Source organism: Micromys minutus (genome assembly GCF_963924665.1).
Source record: "Micromys minutus genome assembly, chromosome: 3".
NCBI classification, from domain to species: Eukaryota; Metazoa; Chordata; class Mammalia; order Rodentia; family Muridae; genus Micromys; species Micromys minutus.
Window position 1 is genome coordinate 19,791,592 of NC_137972.1, and position 20,504 is coordinate 19,812,095.

The window sequence follows — 20,504 nt, forward strand, 5'->3', positions numbered from 1 at the left end:
GGTTTAGATCTACAGACCTAGCTTGACCTCACTTCCCAGGTAAAGGGTAACAGCTAACCCTCACGGGACGCAATCTGGCTGCGTAACCATGAGAGAGCCATCGCCTTGGCACACTTTGGGCTCTACACCTTACACGCCTTCCTCAAATCCGTTCAGCATAAAAAAATCAAAGCAGTCCTTATCTGGCCCGGGTGCAGGCAGCGGTCTAGCTCTGGCAAGACTCCCAGGGCGTTAACTCAGGGCGGGGCCGCGCGCACCTACCAGGCGCCAATCACAGGCCGGCGCGCAGGGGCGCAAGCGCCACTGGCCTGGGCGGGGCCTCTCCGGGCTTCAGTCTCCGCTCCTATTGGCAGCTCTGTGGTGACGTAAAGCCGCCTCGACCAACAGCTACGGAGCCGGTCCGCAGGGCAGACGGAAGTAGTGCAGGCAAAGTGGCCCCGCAGTCAGGCGCAGCGAGGTGCTGCAGAGCCAGGTTGTGGCTCACGTGTCTGGGGCCAAGATGCCGCGCTTCGCCCTGACCGTCATCCGCCAGTGAGTATCTCAGTCGCCGGGAGCTTCCTGACCTCCGGGGTCTCATCTGGTCCCTGTGTGCTACAATCGGCGGGGGGTGGGCTTTCCATGTACTTTTCCTTTTGCGTCCTCTCCTGTCCAATCTTTATTCCGCGACACCCTTACTGAGGAAGTCAGGTCTTAAATGTCAATAGCCTTGCGTTTTCCCGAGGAAAGAAGCGTGGAGAAGCACATGATCAAGGTTCCCAGCCATTGAGTGAAGACATGACCCGGCCTCCCGACTTCTCCGTGTGACCTTTCTGCTCCCTAGTAGATTACAGAGTTTTCAGAATTGCTGGGCCAGCCACACCTCATCAGTCCTATGCTGGTTGCCTTTTTTTCCTCACCCTACACTCTCCCCTTTCTCCTCGCATCAGGTATACTTTTGAAATTTACCTCCCTTCAGAGGTTATGGTTCTGAGAAAGAGGAAAAAAAAAAGGTTCTGGACTCTCCCTGTCGACTGCATCACCCCGAACAAACGGGTTTTTATCTTGACAGGTTTTATGGAACAGAATCTGGCTTTAGATCACCTATCTTTTTCCTTCTCAGTACTTGCTCGCTCCGTGATGATGGTAGGCCAATTCAGGGTGGAAAGTTTCAAGGCGCTCCTTGGTTGGGATTCAGGCTCCAGCTAGAAGCAGCCTTGTAGCCTAGGCGTCTGACCACAGACTTAATCTTTCCAACCTGTGTCTTGATAAGCAGATTGGTGACTGCAATCTTTCTAATCTTGCTGGGTTAGAGAACCAAATGAAGAAGATGGAGCCCGTGGGAGCAGAGAGGAAGGAATATACCCGAGAATGAAATGAAATGACTTGTTCTTCTGTAAGCAAAGCTCAGATAAAAGGCAGCTGAGTCCCACTTGTGTGGTCAAGGCTTATCAGAACAGCTTCTCATAGCAGGACTGATTTCAGATTGTCTTCATAAGGGCTCTCAGGAGCGCTGACAGCATTCGAACCTTCTCAGGCCTTCTTCAACTGATGCCTTTTCTGTCTAGACTCTTCTTTATAGGAAGCTGATCTCCAGCATCACGTGAAGTGGGCCTTTAGGATTCAGGGATTGTTCAGTGACTAAATTAGAAATCTGGTTCCCCACGTCTTCTGTGGCACTCCCTGTGTTTTCTAGAATGTTCTGGGAGGATGATACAGCTTGAAGGAACTTGAGTCCCCTTGTCCTCTTTTCGTCTTGAGAACATTCTGGACCCAGCTGAGAAAGCCCCTTTGAGGCTAGAGGAAGGAAATCTGGGCCTGGTAAATCATCCCTACCTAGATTCTTACTGGGCACTACCTGCATGAGTCATTGGCAAGGTGAGGGGAGTCAGACTCCAAGTAACTAAGTATTTGAACCAGAGCAATTAGCCCACTATTTTCTGCTTCTTGATTACCGAAAGCCTAGCATTCGGAGGTCATTTGAAAATATCAGCTCCTGCATAATTTTAGGGTGTGGTAAGAGGAGTTTCCTCCCAACAGTTGTGGCAGCATATCTAAAACCCCAGCAGGCAGAGGAGTTCAAGGCCAACCTGGTCTCCCGAGGTATGGAGTGAAATCCTGGCTTCAAGTTTCAGTCTCTTTTAGACACAGCAAGACACGTATGTTGAAATAGAGAGGGCTGTGGCTAGCTGCTGTCCTGGCACGGTCATACCAGGTTTCCTCCGTTGGACTTGTGACAGATCTGGGATGGTTGGCTCAAGAGCAAACATACTTTCAAATATGACGACTGGTAGTCACCGTAGATAATGATAATTCACGGGAAAGTTGGCTAATTGTACTGAGCTGAACTATAAAACAAGACAAATTTAAACCAAATCCTTCATCTTAATTGGTCGTGTTTTAAGTTTTTCACTTATTTTATACGTATAGGTGTGTATGTCTGTGCAGCGTGTGTGCTCCTGGTGCCCACCGAGGCCAGAAGAGGGGGGGATCTAGAGCTGGAGGACAGTTGCTAGCCTGCTGGGAACGGAACCGGGGTCCTCTGGTGCTGAGTCATCATCTCCATTTCCTCCATATTTTGAAATGGAGGTGGTCATCTTTTGGACTAGAACACCCTGGATTCCACACTTTCCGTCTCTCATTAGTATTGAACTGTAATTTCTCGTGAAAGTTGTAGTGTTGTAACCCAACATAGGGAGGCTGGGTGAGTGTTCCTACGCAACAGTCTCAGGCCTGAATTATAGTCTGTTATGTGCAAAACCATTTTACTCCCCCTCTTTTTTTGGGGGGGGCAGCTTTTAAAACTTTTTAATATTTTTTTTAATAAACTTTATTTAATTTTACTTTTTTTTCCTTTTTTTTTAACAAACTATTTTTTTCCTCCAGGACAAGCCTTTGAGATCGGTATTTGCATTTGAAATGGTTGGTAAAGGGGAGTTAAGGATGGGGTGATAAGGTGCTGTGGCTAGCTGGAAGCTGTCTGTTACTGAATCGGAATCCTTATAAGGATCTGGCAGGAGATAAGCATGTAAACCCGAGCCAAGAGACTCACTGTTCAGTAGCAGCAGATGGTAACCTACAGCGTGACGCGCCTGCCCTGTGTCTTGTGTGTCTCCGTAGTGTCCCATGCAGCACCCCACCCCCACCCCGCCCACAGGGCCTATAAATGGCAGGTCATGAGACCTCAGCTCTTGGCTTGAGTGTCTAGACTCCTGTGGAACCTGGTGTTCTGTTTTGGAAATGGATCACCCTGCAGAACTTGAAAATGACCGATGCATCCTCCACTCCTTCCAGATCCATCGCTCTCCACCTGCTCTGGTTCGGGGAAGTGGCTCCCTGAGCAAAACAGCTCGCTTAAAGGCCCTGCTCATCCCCTAAACTGACTTTAAACACCCGCCGCAAGGATTTATAGAAACCTTTCAAAGCTGCTAAAAGCTGTAATACTAAATATTTACACAGGTTTTTGGGAAACAGTTCTATTTTGGGTTATGTAATCTTTGAATATTTATAACGTGGCTTGAGTTCAAAACTGCCTGCTAGACACGAAAAGGTAACTGTGTATGTGTGTGTGTGTGTGTGTGTGTGTGTGTGTGCATACACATATGGGTGGAGAGACTTCAGTAACTCACTGAGCCTGAAGGTAATTTGGCAGCCAGCATGCTCCCTCTGCCTCTCCCCAGCTACCAGCACATGGGTTCGGGCACATACCCTGCCATTTTTGTAGCTCCCGGGTCTCAGCTCAGGTCTTACAGAGCAAGCACTCTAACCCACTGAACATCTCTCTCCAGCCCCAGCGGAAATCAGCCTACAGCTAAAGGAAACTGCCCACTATGTCACATCTATTTTGTTTTTAACGTCTTACTGGAAAGATTCACTAGATGTAGGACAGTGCCTTTGCAAAACAATCCTGTCACTTGGATTCTTTTGAGTGCTCAGAAGAATGGTCACTGCCTATATAGAGAGATTTCAGATGTTGGTGTGGCAAATTAGTAACTTTCTCTGTGTGTGTGTGTGCGCGCGCACGCGCGCACTCCTGTAACTGCTCTCCAGCTTTATTTTTAAAGATAAAGATTTATGTTTGTTTTATGCGAATCACTGTCTTCTGTGTAGCAGTGTGCAGTCCCCCAGAGGCCAGAAGAGGGGAGCAGATCCCTAGAACTGGAGTTACAGGTGGTTGTGAGTCACCAGCCAGTGAGTCACCTCTCTAGCTCCTCTACCTACTTTTTTGAGCCCAGGTCTTTCATTGGTCCTCGAGGTTTTTGATTGTGTTAGGCTGGCTGGCTGCAGCTCCCCAGTGCTGGGATTATGGGCCTAGCCACGGTTTTTTACTTTAGGTATGAAACCCAGTTCTCATGCTTGTATGGGGAGCAATTCACCTACCAACTCCATTGCCATCTCCCTTGCCCCAACCCTAGCTTTTAAATGTGTGCAGTGAGGGTGCCATTTTGTCTCTTGCTGGGAGTAATTGGGGGGATGATGCTTCTACTTAAAAGCAGTTCTGTTTATTTAGATTTTGGAGACCGGTCTAATGTAACCCAGGCAGGTCTCAGAGGTACTGGGCAATTTGGATGACCTTGAACTCCTGACCCTCCTGCATCCATCTCCCAGTTGCTAGACTCAGGTAGTGTCACCAAACGCAGCTTTTGGTCCTTTGAGCAAGTCTTGCTTAGTAGCCCGAGATAGCCTGGAACTTACCTTGAACTCAAAGCAGTTTTCCTCTCTCAGCTTCCCAAGTGTAGAAATTAAAACACAGGAGGCCGTCTTTATTGGTCTCAGGGAGATTTTAAAGCTTAGATAGGACATGAGCCCAGGACACCATTTCTTTCTCTAGATTAGGAGCACCAGCATGCCCAGCCCAGCCTTCTGCTGCTGACCTTCCTGTATGTCAGAGGTTAATGCCCTTCTTGGTGGCTGTTAAGATGCTGCTATACTATATGTAGGATCTATTTTATTAATATTGGGCCATCAAGAGTCTTGGTTTTGCCAAGTCCTATACAGTTCCAAACACAGTAATTTCATGTATGTAATCATACATTAAAAAAATGTTTAGAAACCAAAACAATTCTCCTTCCTATTCCTCTGCCTGAATGAGACTGTATTTATTTACTTGTTTGTATTTTAGTTGCTTAGTTTTTTTGCAGTGCTGGGTATTGAATCCGAGCCTTTGCATGGTAACAAGGGTTCCACCACTGGCTATATTCCTTACACTTTTTTCCCTTAAACAAGAAAAAAAACTTTATTTGTTTTAGAGACAGATACTCGTTGCTCTGGCTTGAACTCCCTGTGTAGTTCAGGCTGGCCTTGAACTCACAAAGTCCCACTTCTGCCTCCTGAGTGACAAGGACCAGCCTCTGCTTGGAGAGGGCTTCTGAGAGAAGGGGTGTCTGGGAGCGGTGAAAACAAACTCAAGGGACCACGCTGGTGGCCTGTGTTGTGCTTGAGGCATCTTTGCAGCTGCTTTGTTCTGCCTTCTCTGGAGATCTTCAAACAGCTCTTTTTCTGCTAGAACTGTTCTCCCTCGGTATTCTAAAATGAGATTTTCTAGATATCTCCTGAATATCACCAGCCCAGTCTTTAGTCATTTGCCCCAGGTTGCCTTTGGATTATTCTATGAGTTAGCATTCCTTGAACCCAGCTCCCAGATTCTTAGGAGACAGCTAGCACACATTTTCTTTCAGTGTAAAGAAGAGTTTAGTGATCTGCCTGCCTCTGGGTGGCACAGACCGTAAGCTAGCTGGGTGGGACCCTAGCTTGAAACTTTTAGAGTTCTCTTCCACAGCCTTAAGGGTTGTCCTGAAGGTCTAGGTGTTTGCTGTTTTTTTCGGAGACATCAGCCACACCATCACCTCCTGGACTCTTGCTGTCTCTGATTATCATGGAGTCATTAATATTAACTGGAAGGACATTATTGGAAAGAGGAAGTAAATGTATATACGTTATTCACAAACAAGCCATGCCCACAGCAGCCTATACCAGCTGGCCCTGTCCCAGGGGCAGAAACTTTGTCATTCTGTCTCTACTAAGGCAGTGCAGGACCCAGCAAGTAAATGCTAGGATTAAAGGCATGTGTCAATATGCCTGGACCTATTTATTAATATACCTTCTAGTGTTTCCTTATGTGAATCCAGATGTTTTCTATTTCCCTCATTTCTAAGACGTTAACACTTGAATATTCTTTCACACCTTGACTTCTAGTCCTAGTGGTTCTCTTACCACACAAAGCTTTGCCGTGTGTTTTTTAATGTATACGGGTGTTTTGTCTGCATATATGTACATGTGTCACATGTGTGCCTGGTGTCTCTTGAGGTCAGAAGAGAGGGTATTGGATCCTCCGGGACTAGGTTGAGAGCCACCGTGTGGGTGCTGGGAATGGAGCCCTCGTCCTGCAAGAGCAACAACAGTTCCTTTACTCACTAGCCGTCTTTCTAGTCCCTCTTGATGTCTCTTAGAATCCGTGTTCAGGATTGACCTGCATGTGGAAGCTGAGATTGCGGGCACATGTCTCCATCTCCAGCTTTCTCCATAGCGCAGGGATCCCAGCTCAGCCCTTGCCTGTGTGGTGACCGCTTTACCAACTGACCAGCCCCTTAGCCCTTCTTGATGACTTTTATTCTAGGTCTGACCTGTCATCTAGGCTTGCCCATGTGGCTCCTTCTCACCTCTCTCCTCCAGCCTCAGTTTACCCCATTATTTTCTGGACATCTTTCCAGTCAGTCCTGTTAGTCTTCTGGTTGCTTTAAGATTGGGATTGTTTTGATTTTATGTAACCACACTTCAGCTGGGAACACAATTGGTCTGCGTATTAGTCAGCAGCTGTGAAGTCCAGGGATCTAGCAGTTGCTCAGTCCCACAAGGCAAGCAGGTGGGAAGAGAGAGAGCCTTCCTTGTTCCAGTGTCCTTATGTAGGTCTCCAGCTGAAGGTGTGTCCCAGATTAAAGGTGTGTGTCACCACACCTGGATCTGGGACTTGCTTTGTCCCAGATGACCTTGAGCTCAGTGATCTCCTTGCCTTAGTTCCCTATGATTTATAGCCTCTGTGCCTCAAGATCAGGATCAAAGGTGGGCCTCCCAATTCTGGATTGTGATTCACTTCATATATAGTCAGGTTGACAACCAGAAATAGCCACTATCTCACAGTATGACTGCCTTTGATCTAGGACCTGGGTCAATTCTGGGTGGGTGACCTGTATACATTTGCTTTACGGATGGCAAGATTTGTTATGAATCTCATTACTCTTTATTGTTACTTTTTTCTCTTTTCAAAAATAATTTGGTAACAGTCACTTTTTCTTTTTTCTTTTAGTGGCGAAACAAGACTTAATAAGGAGAAAATCATTCAAGGTTAGTCTCATCAGATTTTTGCCCAGCTCTCTCTCATTCTCTGTTAGTGACTATAATAGGGTTGAATTGGGTTGGGATTAGGGGTGAGGGTACCATGGCAACCAGACTAAAACAGTAGGTCACCACGAGGAACAGAAGTCTTTGACATGCACGGCCTTCTCCAATAGTGTCTCGCTAAGCAGACCCTCACAGTGGCCAGTCACTGATTAAAACGCTACCCTGGGTTCTTAAGGACTTGAAATACCACAGTTACCACTTAAAATAATTAAAGCCAGGTGACACATGCCAGTCATCCCAGCCGGCGGGTGCCCAAGGCAGGGGGAATCTCCGTTTGAGGCCAGTATCTGCACTATCTAAAGACTTCAAGGTTAGTTTAGGCCGGAAAAATGATTTCATGTTGGGAAGCAAGACATTTGCAGGCTGGCGTTAGCACACTCCTAAACTTACTCTGATTTCTGAACTAACAGTGAAATTCACCCTTGTGGGGTGCCTGTGCGCAGCTCCTCTGCTTTGCTTGTTTCACTCTGTTGTGGGGTGCTCGGTCCTGGGTGCTCTGGAACTTGAGTAACCACTATTGCATTCACATCCATTTTGAAGTTGGTTGGTCTCCTGACTTTTTAAGTTGGATGCTCACTGGTTTCCTCCTTCTTCCCCTTTTAAAAACAAGCAAATCCCCACATAGTCTTTGCGGGGCTGGTGGGGTGGCTTAGTGGTTGAGAAAGTGTATTCCTTTTACAGAGGACCCCAGTTTGGTCCCCAGCACCCACACTAGGTCACCCACAAACACCTTTAGCTCCAGCTCCGGGTCTGATCTTCAGAGGATCCAACGCCCTCTTCGGCTTCTGCACATACCCTGACACAGACGTCCGTAATTTACAAAAGCAGTAAAAATAAATCCTTAAGCCCAGTCCTTAGCTGGCAGCAGTCCGTCTGTCCCTTTCTCCTGATTATTGGTGTGGTTAGGTGGGAAGGACACTGAGTCAGCGCAGGCACACATCTGGACTGAGGTTTCCTCAGCACCGAAGTTCTCTTTCTGTTTTCATCGTCTTGTGGAGCTGAGCGTGTGGCTCTGGAGTGAGCCGACCCTGGTGCTGGACCCTGGTGCCTTGTCCCAGCACCGAGGTATAGCACAGCTGGTGAAGGAGGCCTTTTGTTAGCTGTGGATGTTAATCGGTTTATCATCTTGACAGGATCTAGAATTGTGGAGACGACTATCAGGGAGCCTCTGGTTGCCTGGGAGGGGTCGTCTAGATTAGATTCATGCAGTTGGGAAGACTCAGAGTGGGCAACTCCATTCCAAGTCCTGTGGTGAGGGGACCATTCATCCCTGGGCTTCCTGACTGGGCCCAGTGTCACCAGCTGCACCCACGGTCCTTCGACATGGTTTTTCTGTCATTATCATTAAGGACTGTTCCTTTGTACTTTGAGCCATCCCCCCCCCCCCTTTTATTGTTATGTGTATGAGTGACTTGAACCGCACATGCCAGTGTGCGTCTGTCCACCCGTCTGTCTGTCTGTGTCTGGCTCCACCTTCCCTACCTTGGTCTAGTCAGGTCTTTTGTCAGCAATGAGGTGAGTGTGGCCAGTTTATCACATCTCATAATGGAGACCGGGGTAGCGGTCTCCATTTAAATCTTCTCATTGAGTCTGGTGGTCTTCATTTTCCCGCAGTGAACCTACAAGGCCTTTCTAAGATTCACTTGTTATTTATACATGGAAGCGGTTTGTTGTTTGTGCACAACGTGCAGTGTCCCAGGAGACCAGAAGAGGGAGCCAGGACAGGGAGTGCTCCTAACTGCAGAGCAATCCCTCTGGCCCAGGGATTTCCCTCTTCAATGTGTCCTCCTGCGTGTCCTTTGTGCTTTCCTTGTCCTTAGAGTTACGCCATCCCTCGTTTCAGAAAGCTGTCCATCACTGTCCCCACCCTCTGGCCTCCGCTTCTCTATTCATCCTTGGAGCTCCAGTTAGATGCACGCCGTAGACTAATGGGACTCCATCATAGGCACAGCTTCACCAGGGGCCTGGCAAGGTGACGCCGAGAGGTCCCCGGTTTTCTTTCTGCAATTTGACCTTTCAGCACTCTGCCCAGCTTCCTGACACAGAGTTTCAGACTCCAGAGCAGTGAGAAGCAGGCAACTCTGGTTCGTGAGCCACCGGATCCCTACTGCATTGTTACAAAGCAGAAACTCACGTAACAATCGGTGGGATGTTCTGTCTCCCGGTGTCTGTGCTGCCTTCTGAATGGTGTCTTCAGCTCTGTATTTGAGGTCCTTGCATCCCTTCTGCAAAACTTTTGCCCAGAGGGGAGTTTAACATCAGTTCCTTCGTTATAAAAATGTGATTCTTTAGGAGACTATTGCATTGTTGTTGGTGGGTTGTGTTTATCAGTTATTCTGAATCTGTCTTTATCTCTAGTCCGCTGGTTTTAATATCTAAAGTCTCAGTGGTTCCAAATCCCTCCCCTGTTCCTCCTGGCTTTCATTCATGAGACATGTACTTGGGGTGGTGGGAGGGTTACACATCCACCTCTGTGTGTTTAGTCGTGTGCACATTGAGTGCATGTTGAATTTTTGAGTTGACCTTTTCTTTGCCTTAAATGAAAGTTTATTATTCCTTATTGAGAGTGTTTTTCTCTGAAGGGGGTTCGTGTTTGATTTTCCTTCTGATCTGAGACTCCCTTAAGACTTCTTCCCGGTTCGGCTTGTTTTCCAGCCCTCTGGCCCACAGCAGCCACTCCCCCTGCATGCCAGAGTGTGCTGACAGTGGAGTGTCTCCTCCATTCCCTCCTGTCAGGGTGTAGCTCCGAGGCCAGCTCCATCCCTGAGGCCAGCAGTCTAGTTCCTTCCTTTTGGGATGGTCCTTGCCTGCTTTGCGTTCCCACTGGCTTCATCTATGTTAATAATTCTTTAAAAATGTAATTTAGGTTTCTTCTTTTGCAACAGTACTACTTTGTAGTCTAGGCTGGCCTGCAGCTAACTGTGTAGGCCAGGGAGGCCTCTAATGCTCTGTAATCCTCCTGCCTCAGCTTTACAGGGGCTGAGGTGATAGGGGTGAGCCATCATGTCTGGTGAAATGAGGAGGAAGGAAGAGGAGTAATATTACGGCACTGACCTTTAGGCAGTGGGCTGACCGTGTCTCGGGCTGCGGCCTGCAGGAACAGCCTGTGGAGAAATGGACAGATGGAAAAGTGGGAGGAGCTCAGACGGCCCGGTTCTCAGTGTGGGTTCCCGAGAGACAAGTAGCTTTGAGGGCACGTTTGAGCGGGTGAGTCTTTGTAGAGCTATGACTCATGTCATGGTGTTTAGAGTCAGTTGTCTAAGAAGTCAGGTGGTCTAGTAGCCATGGAAGTCACGTCATGTCACTAACCACTGCAGCCTCTGTCCCTTTCATGTGACTTTGCTCAGATATATTTTTGAATGGTTCTGTTTCTCCACAGGACAAGGAGTAGATGCGCCGCTTTCCGAGACTGGGTTTAAGCAAGCAGCTGCCGCTGGTCGGTTTCTGAGCAATGTGCAGTTTACGCATGCTTTCTCCAGTGATCTCACGAGGACTAAGCAGGTGAGTTCAGGCTGCCTGTCTAGGCCAGTGGGTCAGGATCTCATCGACACGGAGCTTGAAAAACCTGCTTCTAAAGCCTACTGAGATGGATCAGTGGGTAAGGCCCGACGACCCAAGTTCAATCCCTGGGACCCATGTAATGGAAGGAAGGAACAGACTCTTTCAAGTTAACCTGTGATCTCTATATGCAAACCACAGCATGTGCACGCGCACACACACACTCACACTCACACACACTCACACAAAATAAAATACTAAACCAAAAACAAAACCACAAGGCATATGGGTGGCGTTGTCTCCAGAGCCCAGATGGGTGCACGTGGTAGCCACTAGAAATCCCAGCAACTGGGAGAAGAAAGGGTGAGACCCCTGGAAAACGCTGGCTAATTAGATAAGCCAGAACTTAACAAGAGACTTCGCCTCAATAAGTGAAGCAGAGAAAGCCAGGAACACATTCCAGGGCCTCCTGGAGGCCCCTCACATAAACGTGCATATGCGTGTGCGGTATACGCATAAAGAGCCACAAGGAAGGTTAATGTCTCTTCTGTAGGATAAGTATTCCAGGTTTGACAGACTCTGTGGTGTCTGTGCTAACCATTCATTCACGAGGATATAGTACAAATGCAGGGGCAGAGTTTATTAGTAAGTCTGTTAGATCAGAACCCCTGCCCGTCCCCTGCACAGGCTGCACAACCCCGGCTGCCCTCTGTCCCCCAACCCTGCTTTCACAGAGAAAACTGTACTAACACATCATCACTGCTAGTCTCTGTTTCTGGCAACCCACCCAAGAGCATCGGCACAGGGGCTCAGTGTCTGACCACGTGTGAACACAGCCCCAGCTCTTAGCAGGCGTGTCATCACCACTCGCAGAGTTCTATAAAACAACCTTACTGTGGGCCGGATGTGTGATCTGTGAACCCTCGAACTGCCTCCTAATAAACCTGTCTTTAACTACTTTAAATTTGGTCTAATCTGGCCTCTATCTGCATAACCAAGGGAGAGAAAATGCCTGTCTGTGGGATGTGTGTCTGGGTCATAATGAGCCTTTATAAAGCAGGTCTGAATTGGATTAGAGATGAATAGCAGTAAGGCATGAGTTAAGGCATGAAAATCCATAAACCCCGAGCTTCCTGGGTGCTGTGCCGGTGCTCAGCCATCAAACCAAGCTCCAGCCCTAGGCAGAGAAGCTTCTGGTAGTGCTCGGGGCAGGTGCTCCGGCACAGAGGGCAGCCCCGGGCCGAGAAGCAGCTTTTTGCACGGCTCAACTACTGCTAGTGATCTTAAAAAGTGGAATGGCGTGCTTTTGAAACTTCAGTGATCCATTCTTATAAAACAAGAGAAACAAACATTTGTCCTTTGGTTTTCAGACCATACACGGCATTTTGGAGAAAAGCAGATTTTGCAAAGACATGGCTGTGAAGTACGACTCCCGACTTCGAGAGAGGGTAATTGTTCCTGTTCCCTTCTGTCACACATGCACGAGTGAGCTGTCACGCGGCTGAGGCACGCTTGCAGTCCCCAGAAATTTAGTTTTAATTAATATATTTTTTTGTGTGGATTTTTGTCTGCGTGAATATCTGTGTGCTGTGAACATACCTGATTTCCGAGACGGCCAGGAGAGGTCGTCAGATCCCCTGGAACTGTGGTTACAGACACTTGTGAGCTGCCGTGTGGGTGCTGGAAATCCAACCAGGATCCTCTGGTAGAGCAGCCAGTGCTCTTAACTGCAGAGCCATCTCTCCAGCCCTTTCTTGGGACTTTAGAATCAACTAATATATGTTAAGGTGTATCTGGGTATGGTAGCACACATCTGTAATTACAGCTCTTGGAAAGTGGAGGCAAAATTATTAAATTGAGGCTGACTTGAGCTACGTAGACCCTATCTCAAAAAAAAAAAAAAAAAAAAAATTCAAGATTTAGAGCTAATAACTCAGTGGTAGAGTATTTGACCAAAGTGTTTGAAGCCCTGGATTTAATTCTGAGCATGAGATGGGCAGATGGAGGAGAGGGGAATCTACTTAGTGGTCATGCTACATAGTGTTTATGTAGAGTGCTCTATCTAACTCTGTGAGGTAAGTTAAGTAAAAGGTCATTCTGGTAAAAACTTGTTTACACTGTGGGGGAATTTAAAGTATAGGCAAAGAGCTCTCCGTCCCAGTCCTACACCCTATTGTGAGTGTAGGTCAGCCTTCTTTACACAGTTTGTGTACCAGAAACGAGCCTTCCAAAAGCTGAGATTTCAGTTTAGGGCAAAGCACACGGAGATTTCCATTGTGGGGTCTGAACCCAGGCCTCCTAGAGCATTGGGGTTTTGTGTCCTACAATACCGACTCCAAGTTGAGGGGCATCCCTGTCAGCTCTGCTTCCTCCTGACCCTGGGAAGAAACAGAACAGGATGGGAAGGGCATGTTAGGAGGCCTACCTGTCTCTGCTCGTATCTGTTCTCTGTGATTCAAGATTCATAAAAGGTCTAGCAGAAGGGAGTTCCTGCTCTTTGCCCGAGAACATGCGCTGAAAACATAGAACCAGGCGTGATAGTGGGTGGGTAGGTGGGCCCAGGTATTGCCCTGAACACATCTCTCTCCATCCCTGGAACTGGGCAGACGCCTTCTTTGTCTGACAAAGCCCCACCATCTCCCTGGGTTAGTCTTGGGAAGTTCTTCTTCACAGCTGCCTGGACCCAGATCGAAATTTCTGCTCAATGTATTCTGAGCAGACAGGGTCACAGATCTGGGAAGGAAGGTGAGTTCTTTCCTGGGATGGTCTTAGGGTGTTTTTTTTACAGGCCTTTACCGTTATTTCGATTTCGGTTTATTAAGCCTCACTTTATCTAACTGGACTGTTGCAGATGTACGGGGTCGCCGAAGGCAAGCCGCTAAGTGATCTTCGGGCCATGGCCAAAGCCGCTGGGGAGGAGTGTCCCATGTTCACCCCACCAGGAGGAGAGACAGTCGAGCAGGTACGTAGCCTGAGTGTGTCTAAGCTGCCAGGTCCCTGGCTGGCACAGTGACCTAGTCACCAAACTGACTGGTTTTGTACTGGTGTTTACAAGTGGCAGTTAAGTGGTTTGCAAGCTCTGACACCCCTGCCCCTAATTTTTCCAAGTTGCCCTGTCTCCGTCAGTCAGCAGCCATTACTGCTGAGAAGAGGTTAACATGAGGTGGTGTAGGTGGTGTTTGCACAGGTAGCAGGTGTAGCCAGTGACTCAGGCTCTGACTCTGGACCCCCAGGATTCTGGTCCCCGTGCCTGTGTGGCAGGAGATTTGCCCTCTGAGGCACTGTCCCAGCCTTCTTTGTCCCGTTTCTTTTCTTTTCTTTTTTTAAAGATTTATTTGTATATGAGTACACTGTAGCTGTCTTCAGACACACCAGAAGGCGGCATTGGATCCCATTACAGATGGCTGTGAGCTGGGAACTGAACTCAGGACCTCTGGAAGACTAGCAGTCAGCGCTCTTACTGGCTGAGCCATCTCTCCAGCCCTTCCTTTTTCTTAGTGTCTTCAGCAACCAGTGGCGCTTTGAAGTCCTATAGGAATCTTGGGGTTGGAATGGTTAGTTGTATTTCAGACTTACATTTCGAGGGCGTCATTCACTTTGCTTGATTTCCTCTCTCTCTCTCCTCTCTTGTAGGTAAAACTTCGTGGAAAGGATTTCTTTGATTTCATTTGTCAGCTAATCCTGGACAAGGCAGGCCAGAGACAAAGCGTCTTCCCTGGAGCGCCAGGCAGCTGTTTGGAAAGCTCTTTGGCGGAGGTTTTCCCTGTAGGGAAATGTGGCAGCTTGGGGGCGGATTCCAAAGGTGACGCCCTGGGCTTAGCAGCCAGCATCTTAGTTGTGAGCCATGGAGCTTACATGAGAAGCCTCTTCGGTTATTTTCTGAGTGACCTCAGATGCTCGTTGCCAGCAACAATAGACAGATTCGAACAGTCTTCCATCACTCCCAACACTGGAATCAGCGTCTTTATCGTAGACTGTGAGGAAGCCCGCAAGCCATCCATCCAGTGCGTGTGTATGAACCTCCAGGAGCATCTGAATGGAGGGGCTGAGATGCACTGAGTTTAAAGCCCGGACAGTGGAGCTCTGAAGGGAGTGCCTGGGCCTCTTGTGTTCTTGTCCTCTGCTCCTGCCGGTTTAGAAGCAGTGGAGAATCCATCATGCGATAAAAAGCCCCACTGGGGTTCTGGCTGTATCAGACTGTTAGTGGGAATTCACTGACAGTCAACCTGGTTTTTCTGAAACATCGTTTTCTATGGTGATTTTGTCACCCTGTCCCATTATGTCTGTGAATTGTTAACTTATGAGGACATTCAGCATTGCACACTAGGGATTCATAGCCTTTCCGCCTTCTCCTTTCATTGGCCTTTTTGACATCTACATGGTGCTGGCTTCTGAAGATAATTATATGCTTTTCCACTTAGTTGTCAAGTGCTTGCAAAAAGAATGGTTTAAATAATTCTCTGCGTATTTGCAGTGATTGTGTCAGAGTTCAAAGTGTTCAGACTGGAGCTTCTTACTGTCTGTACGGTAAAATGGCCGAACGCTCTAGTGTCCTCTGGAGAAACTGGCTCATCATTGGTGCCTCAAAATACAGCTGAGGGACTGAAGGGGTGGATTGACAGTTACTTCCTATTACGCTGTTGCAGATGTACGGGGTCGCCCAGTTCAGATCCCGTTGCCCATGAGTAACTCTCAGCTGCCTGGAACTTCAGCATCAGGGAGACGGTGCCCCCTCTGGGCCTCTGCAGACATTTTCACACACGCACACAAATAAAAGTAATGAAAGCTGCCTTGGGGCAAGAGAGGAACACGCCACTTGATCAGAACACATTAAGGGTCCTCTGAGCAGAAGGCAAAAGCGGCTTTCCAGGCAAACGGGGTGGGGGCGGGGAAGGCTCAAATTATCCCTTGCTTTGTATCCAACCTGCATGTGGAGAGCAATCCTAAGAGGTGCTGAAAACGGGTATCCAGAAGGCGCAGATGTAGTGAGTGGCCTTTCCTCCAGGTGGCGCTATAGGAAAGGGATTTTGGTTGCTGAAAACCCAGCAGGCTCAGGGAAAGGAGTTACAGGGAGGAAATGTAACGCTGAACCCAGATACAGAGTTTGAACAGTAATAGCTGGTGGAATTTGAGAAATTATTGAACAGTAGGCGACAAACTTAAGAACATACAGTTCACCTTCGGAAGAAGGCCCACTACAGTTGGCTTGCAAGCTGCGATGCATTAGGTCTAGACATTTTGTGGACCAGTGCCAACTTTGGGTACTGGTGGTCTCAAACTAGGGATTCACTTGCCATTCCAAATGCATATGTATGTACCTTGAATAAAGTCACCACTGACATCATGAGTCCCAAATGTGGCCATGTTCCGAGAAACCCAAGGACATGATTAAGGAGGCTGTAGAAAAGCTGCCCTGTGGGTGACCACAGCTCAGAAGTCATGTCAGCATTTGGAGTGGGTGCTGGATGTGTGAATTTGAGAGGGAAGTTAAAAACCCAAGGGGTTTGGAGGTGCTGCTCAGTGGGCCCTGGCTTCCATCCTCAGTATTGGGAAAAAACACAAAAGGAGAAAAATCGAAACAACTGCTCTTAAGAAGAGGAGCAATCCAGTGTTAGTGGATTTCTAGGCCTGGCAAGCCAGCTCTCCCAGGGTAGCCCAGGCTCAGAGCACTGCAGGACGTCCTGATTTACCCTTTATGAACGGTATTGTTCTGCCTTTCAGATGGACATAAATACCCAGCCACCTGTAGTCTTTGTCTTACCCATACTGTTTGAGGCACTATTTATTTGGGAATGTGTGGATCTCCATTGTAACCAGTATTCTACTGAAAAAATAAAGCATCCTTTGTTTACAGAGGGTGTTTGGGTTTTTTCCGTATTCTGTAGGTGCAGAGTCATGGGTGAGAGGGGCTGAGACAGCCCCACTGTGTGCATCGGGTTGGCCTCAAACTCGAGCTGCTTTTCTGTCTCACCCCTTCAATGCTGGTCCACAGCCGTGGACCCCACACTGCCGGGGGTCTTACTGTGTCATTCCTGTGCAGTCTGGTGGTTCCAGATCCTGTCTGGCTCGGATGTCACCCTGAGCCCCTGCTACTTACCTGTCAGCTCGCTTGCTTTACTGCTTTATACCAACACTGGGTGCTGACCCCTCCACATTAGTAATCCAGTAAATGAAAACCAGGGTTGCATGCTAATAAGCTCCAGCTGCTGAGGAAGCCCACACATGCTCCCACACATACACGGACACTCCCCCCACACTAGTGACCCCGCTGCTGTTATATTCTTAGCTTGGTTTTTCTCAACTGCCCCAATGAGTCACTGAGTAATTTGGCCAGCCTGTTAATATACATACAAACCTAGTTGGGTGTGCATTTTTCTTAAAAGATTTTTTTTTAATGGTATATGTTTTGCCTGCGTATATATATGTGTACCATGGAGGTCGCATGTCCCTTGGAACCGGAATTAAGGATAGTTGTGAATCATCATGTGGGTGCTGGGAGCCAAACCTGGGTCCTCTACAAGAGCAGTACCTTCTCTTAACTGATGTGACATCTTCCCACCCCTTCTTGTATTTGTTTAGAGATATTTTGTGTGTATGAGTGTTTGTCTGCATGTATGTATGTCCACTGTGAGTTGCCATGAAGTGCTGGGAACAAAACCCAGTTAAGAACAAGTGCCCTTAGCATTTTAAATACAAACTTACTTTTCAAGTTTATTCAAAATGTGCCCAAATTGTTTGGATTTCTTTTTTAAGAAGAGGTAAATATATCGTGTATTATGCACGTTTGCATATATGCATAGTTATGTTTACATGTAATGGATTTATGAGTTAATACCTCTATTGTGTGTCTCCATTCTATTAATGGAAGTCATACCGTAAGTGAAATGAGTCTCCCTAGGTGAACAAATCCAGGTTTAATGATTGGCTACAATGGCACAGATGGACCACTCACCAGTCTGGGGGAAAATGCAGAGAACTGCTGGGGTTGTGTCACTGTGAAGAAATACCTGAACCAATCAACTTACAAGGAAAAGGGCTTCATTTTTGCCTACCATTTTAGAGGTACCGTCCCATGACCACATAACCCTACAGATGGAGTCCTGTTCATGGCAAGGAAAGGACAGAGTGGATCTTCTCTCCTTAAGCTAAGATGCAAAACAAGCTAAGTGGCAAGGGCCTGGTGTCCATCATCCCTTCAAGGGCACTATCCCAGTGACCTACCTAAAACCTCCGGAAGGTCTCACCCTTAATTGCAGGCTCCAGCACACCTTTCCCATTTTATGCTAGTACTGCATAAAAATGTCCCATCAGTGTAAGAATGGCATCTGGATAGAGCATTGCTTGTGACGCCACATCCTTTGTCCTTATGAAGGAGGCAGGGTTTTGTGTGAGGTCCTTAGGTCCTTGAGAGTGCACAGACTAGTTGGGTCCCAGCCTCTTTTTCCTGCAGGTAAGTGGTCTTCCTCTGCCTCAGGCTCCTCCCACAATGTGCTGACTCTACTACACACCTGAGAGCAGAGGCCTTTTGGGTGGTGGACTAGAACTTCCAAAGTGTTGCTCAGACCTTTTATCTTAATAAATGATCAGGCCCACTATTTGTTAATAGTAATGGAAAACTAATACGCCGTGTATTTGCTTAACTGAAAACGAACACACTGTATATCTGGTTAACTGAGGTTTCAGTGTGGTTATGCTATCCTTTTCAAATTAAAATTTCTTTTAAGGAATCAGTTGGGTAATCAGAATCCCAATGTTGATAAAATTTCATCATCTTTTGACCAATCAAAATGGCTGAATATGTTTATAAGTGGAAGAAATTTTGACTTTGAAAATTCGTTTCCCTTTTCCTATTCTGTTTTCTCCAGATTTTCCAATTTTACTCTTGTGTCTCGACATGCATGTATACATACAGAGAAGATAAGAAGCAGAAGATGAGAGAAATCTTATTTTTATTTAAAACACAAGGACAGAGGTGGGGTTACATTTTATAAATAACTATAAATATAGAGTGATAGGCAGAATTCTTCAAATAAATAAATAAATATTGCAGGATGATTTGGCTCTGCCAAAAAGAAAGCCCCGTGGTGGTGTGGGGCTCGTGAGTTTGCAACCAGTTTGCTACTCGACTTCTTTCTGGGTTTTCCCACGTAGTTGCCTCTGTGGGAAGGCTTCTGGTGGCAACTGTGCAGACCAGTTCCCCAGTGGGAAATGAAAAGCAGCAGAGAAAAGGTTTGGGGTGCGTGGCATCTGCGATGCACAGCGTTAGTACTTCAGAGGTGGCCCTAGTCACGCTGCCTGCTGTTCCTCTGGAAGCAGAAACAGCGGGTCCATTTCTAAGGCTGGGTACATGAAGACAGTGGGAAAAACACCAAGGACATCACTGTGCCCGTCAGTTCCCATTTAAGTAGAGGTAGAAAGGGGGGCGCCCTTTGTTGAAGTCGGTTACCAGCTAAGGTGCAGAAGTGGGGAGAACCTTAAAGCCTGCCTAACACTTCTTGCTGTTCGCTGTAAGAGTATACTCGCCCCAGAACAGCCCTGGGGGTTTCTGGGATAAATGAAAGATGTCTTCCTTTAATGCCCTAAGAGTTCCTAAGAGTAGCTGCCAGTTTTGGGGTAGTCCTCCCCTGATTCCAGCTAGCAAGGCCCGGATCCTATATCACTTAGGAAACGAACAAACAACTCCCCTCCCCCAATCACCCTTCCCCCAAAACACCTCCCTTTTTTTCTTTCTACTTCACAGAAACCATAATCTAGAACAACCCCAGGTCTCAAGGACCCTTCCTCTCTAGGCATATTCACTTCGAATATATTACAACTCAACCTGCTAGCGAAAGGTTCCACTAAAACGCCTCTTTAGAGAAAGAGTTCCTGCATTTGCATTTTGCAAAACACCCTAGTAAGGTAGAGTTTGCTGAGCCAGAGCAAATTCAGAAAGCTAGGAACAGAGCAACAAAAAGCACAGAGAGCTGGGAAGTAAGGAGGATCAGCCCTGGCTTGGCGGATCTGGGAAAGGGTGTTCACCCTCAGGGAGGCTGGACTCTGTGCAATGAGTTCCAGTTCACTCGCGAGTTTGTGTCTCCATGTCAGCCTCCGGCCAATCTTTATCAGAAATTCTTCCCAAAGGAAAGAAATCTGTGTCTTTCTTCGACTTGCCCAGTGAAGAAGACATTAAGGTCAAGGTGTCCAAAGTCAAACTCGTGTGGGTCCCAGAACAGGAACAAGAAGCTGCAGAGATGGCCTCTTTCCTGTGTTCAAGGTGTGAACTTGCTCTTCCTGCTAACTGGTCAATAAGAATGCTAGGCAAGAGACGGGCTAATAAAGACCAAGTGTCTGGTTTACCTGTTAGTAAAATAAAATAAAAAGAACCCCGTGTCTAGTTTACCTGTTGGGGTCTTTAAAATAGATCAACATTTAAAATTACATGTATATGTGTATGTGTGTCTATGTGTGTGTGTGAGTGCAGATTCCCCTGGAGCTAGAATTACAGGTAGTTGTGGGTGTTGAGAGTGTCTGTGCCACCTCTCTGGCACCCCCCCCCCCAACCCCTGTTGGCTCTTAATTCTGAATAGCGGTGCATGGCTGGAACCTCGCAGGTGACTCTCAGGTCCATAGGGAAAGGAGAGAAGCAGATG

The 20,504-nt window shown here is 47.4% G+C and overlaps 1 protein-coding gene across 1 annotated transcript; it reads left to right on the forward strand.

The window, feature by feature from the left end:
• The first annotated feature begins 426 nt into the window (after positions 1-426).
• TIGAR (TP53 induced glycolysis regulatory phosphatase) lies at positions 427-16,713 on the forward strand. Its single transcript, XM_080914381.1, has 6 exons — positions 427-531; positions 7,280-7,317; positions 10,754-10,875; positions 12,243-12,320; positions 13,724-13,834; positions 14,506-16,713. Exons 1-6 carry the CDS (start codon positions 500-502, stop codon positions 14,929-14,931), a joined length of 807 nt encoding a protein of 268 aa, XP_080770507.1. The 5' UTR covers positions 427-499; the 3' UTR covers positions 14,932-16,713.
• Positions 16,714-20,504: the final 3,791 nt, after the last annotated feature.

Excerpts from the sequence above, each read along its gene's own strand:
- TIGAR (XM_080914381.1), top strand. The coding sequence starts at position 500 with ATGCCGCGCTTCGCCCTGACCGTCATCCGCCA. Across the intron at positions 7,318-10,753 it reads TAAGGAGAAAATCATTCAAG|GACAAGGAGTAGATGCGCCG; the intron begins GTTAGTCTCATC and ends GTTTCTCCACAG. Across the intron at positions 12,321-13,723 it reads ACTCCCGACTTCGAGAGAGG|ATGTACGGGGTCGCCGAAGG; the intron begins GTAATTGTTCCT and ends GGACTGTTGCAG.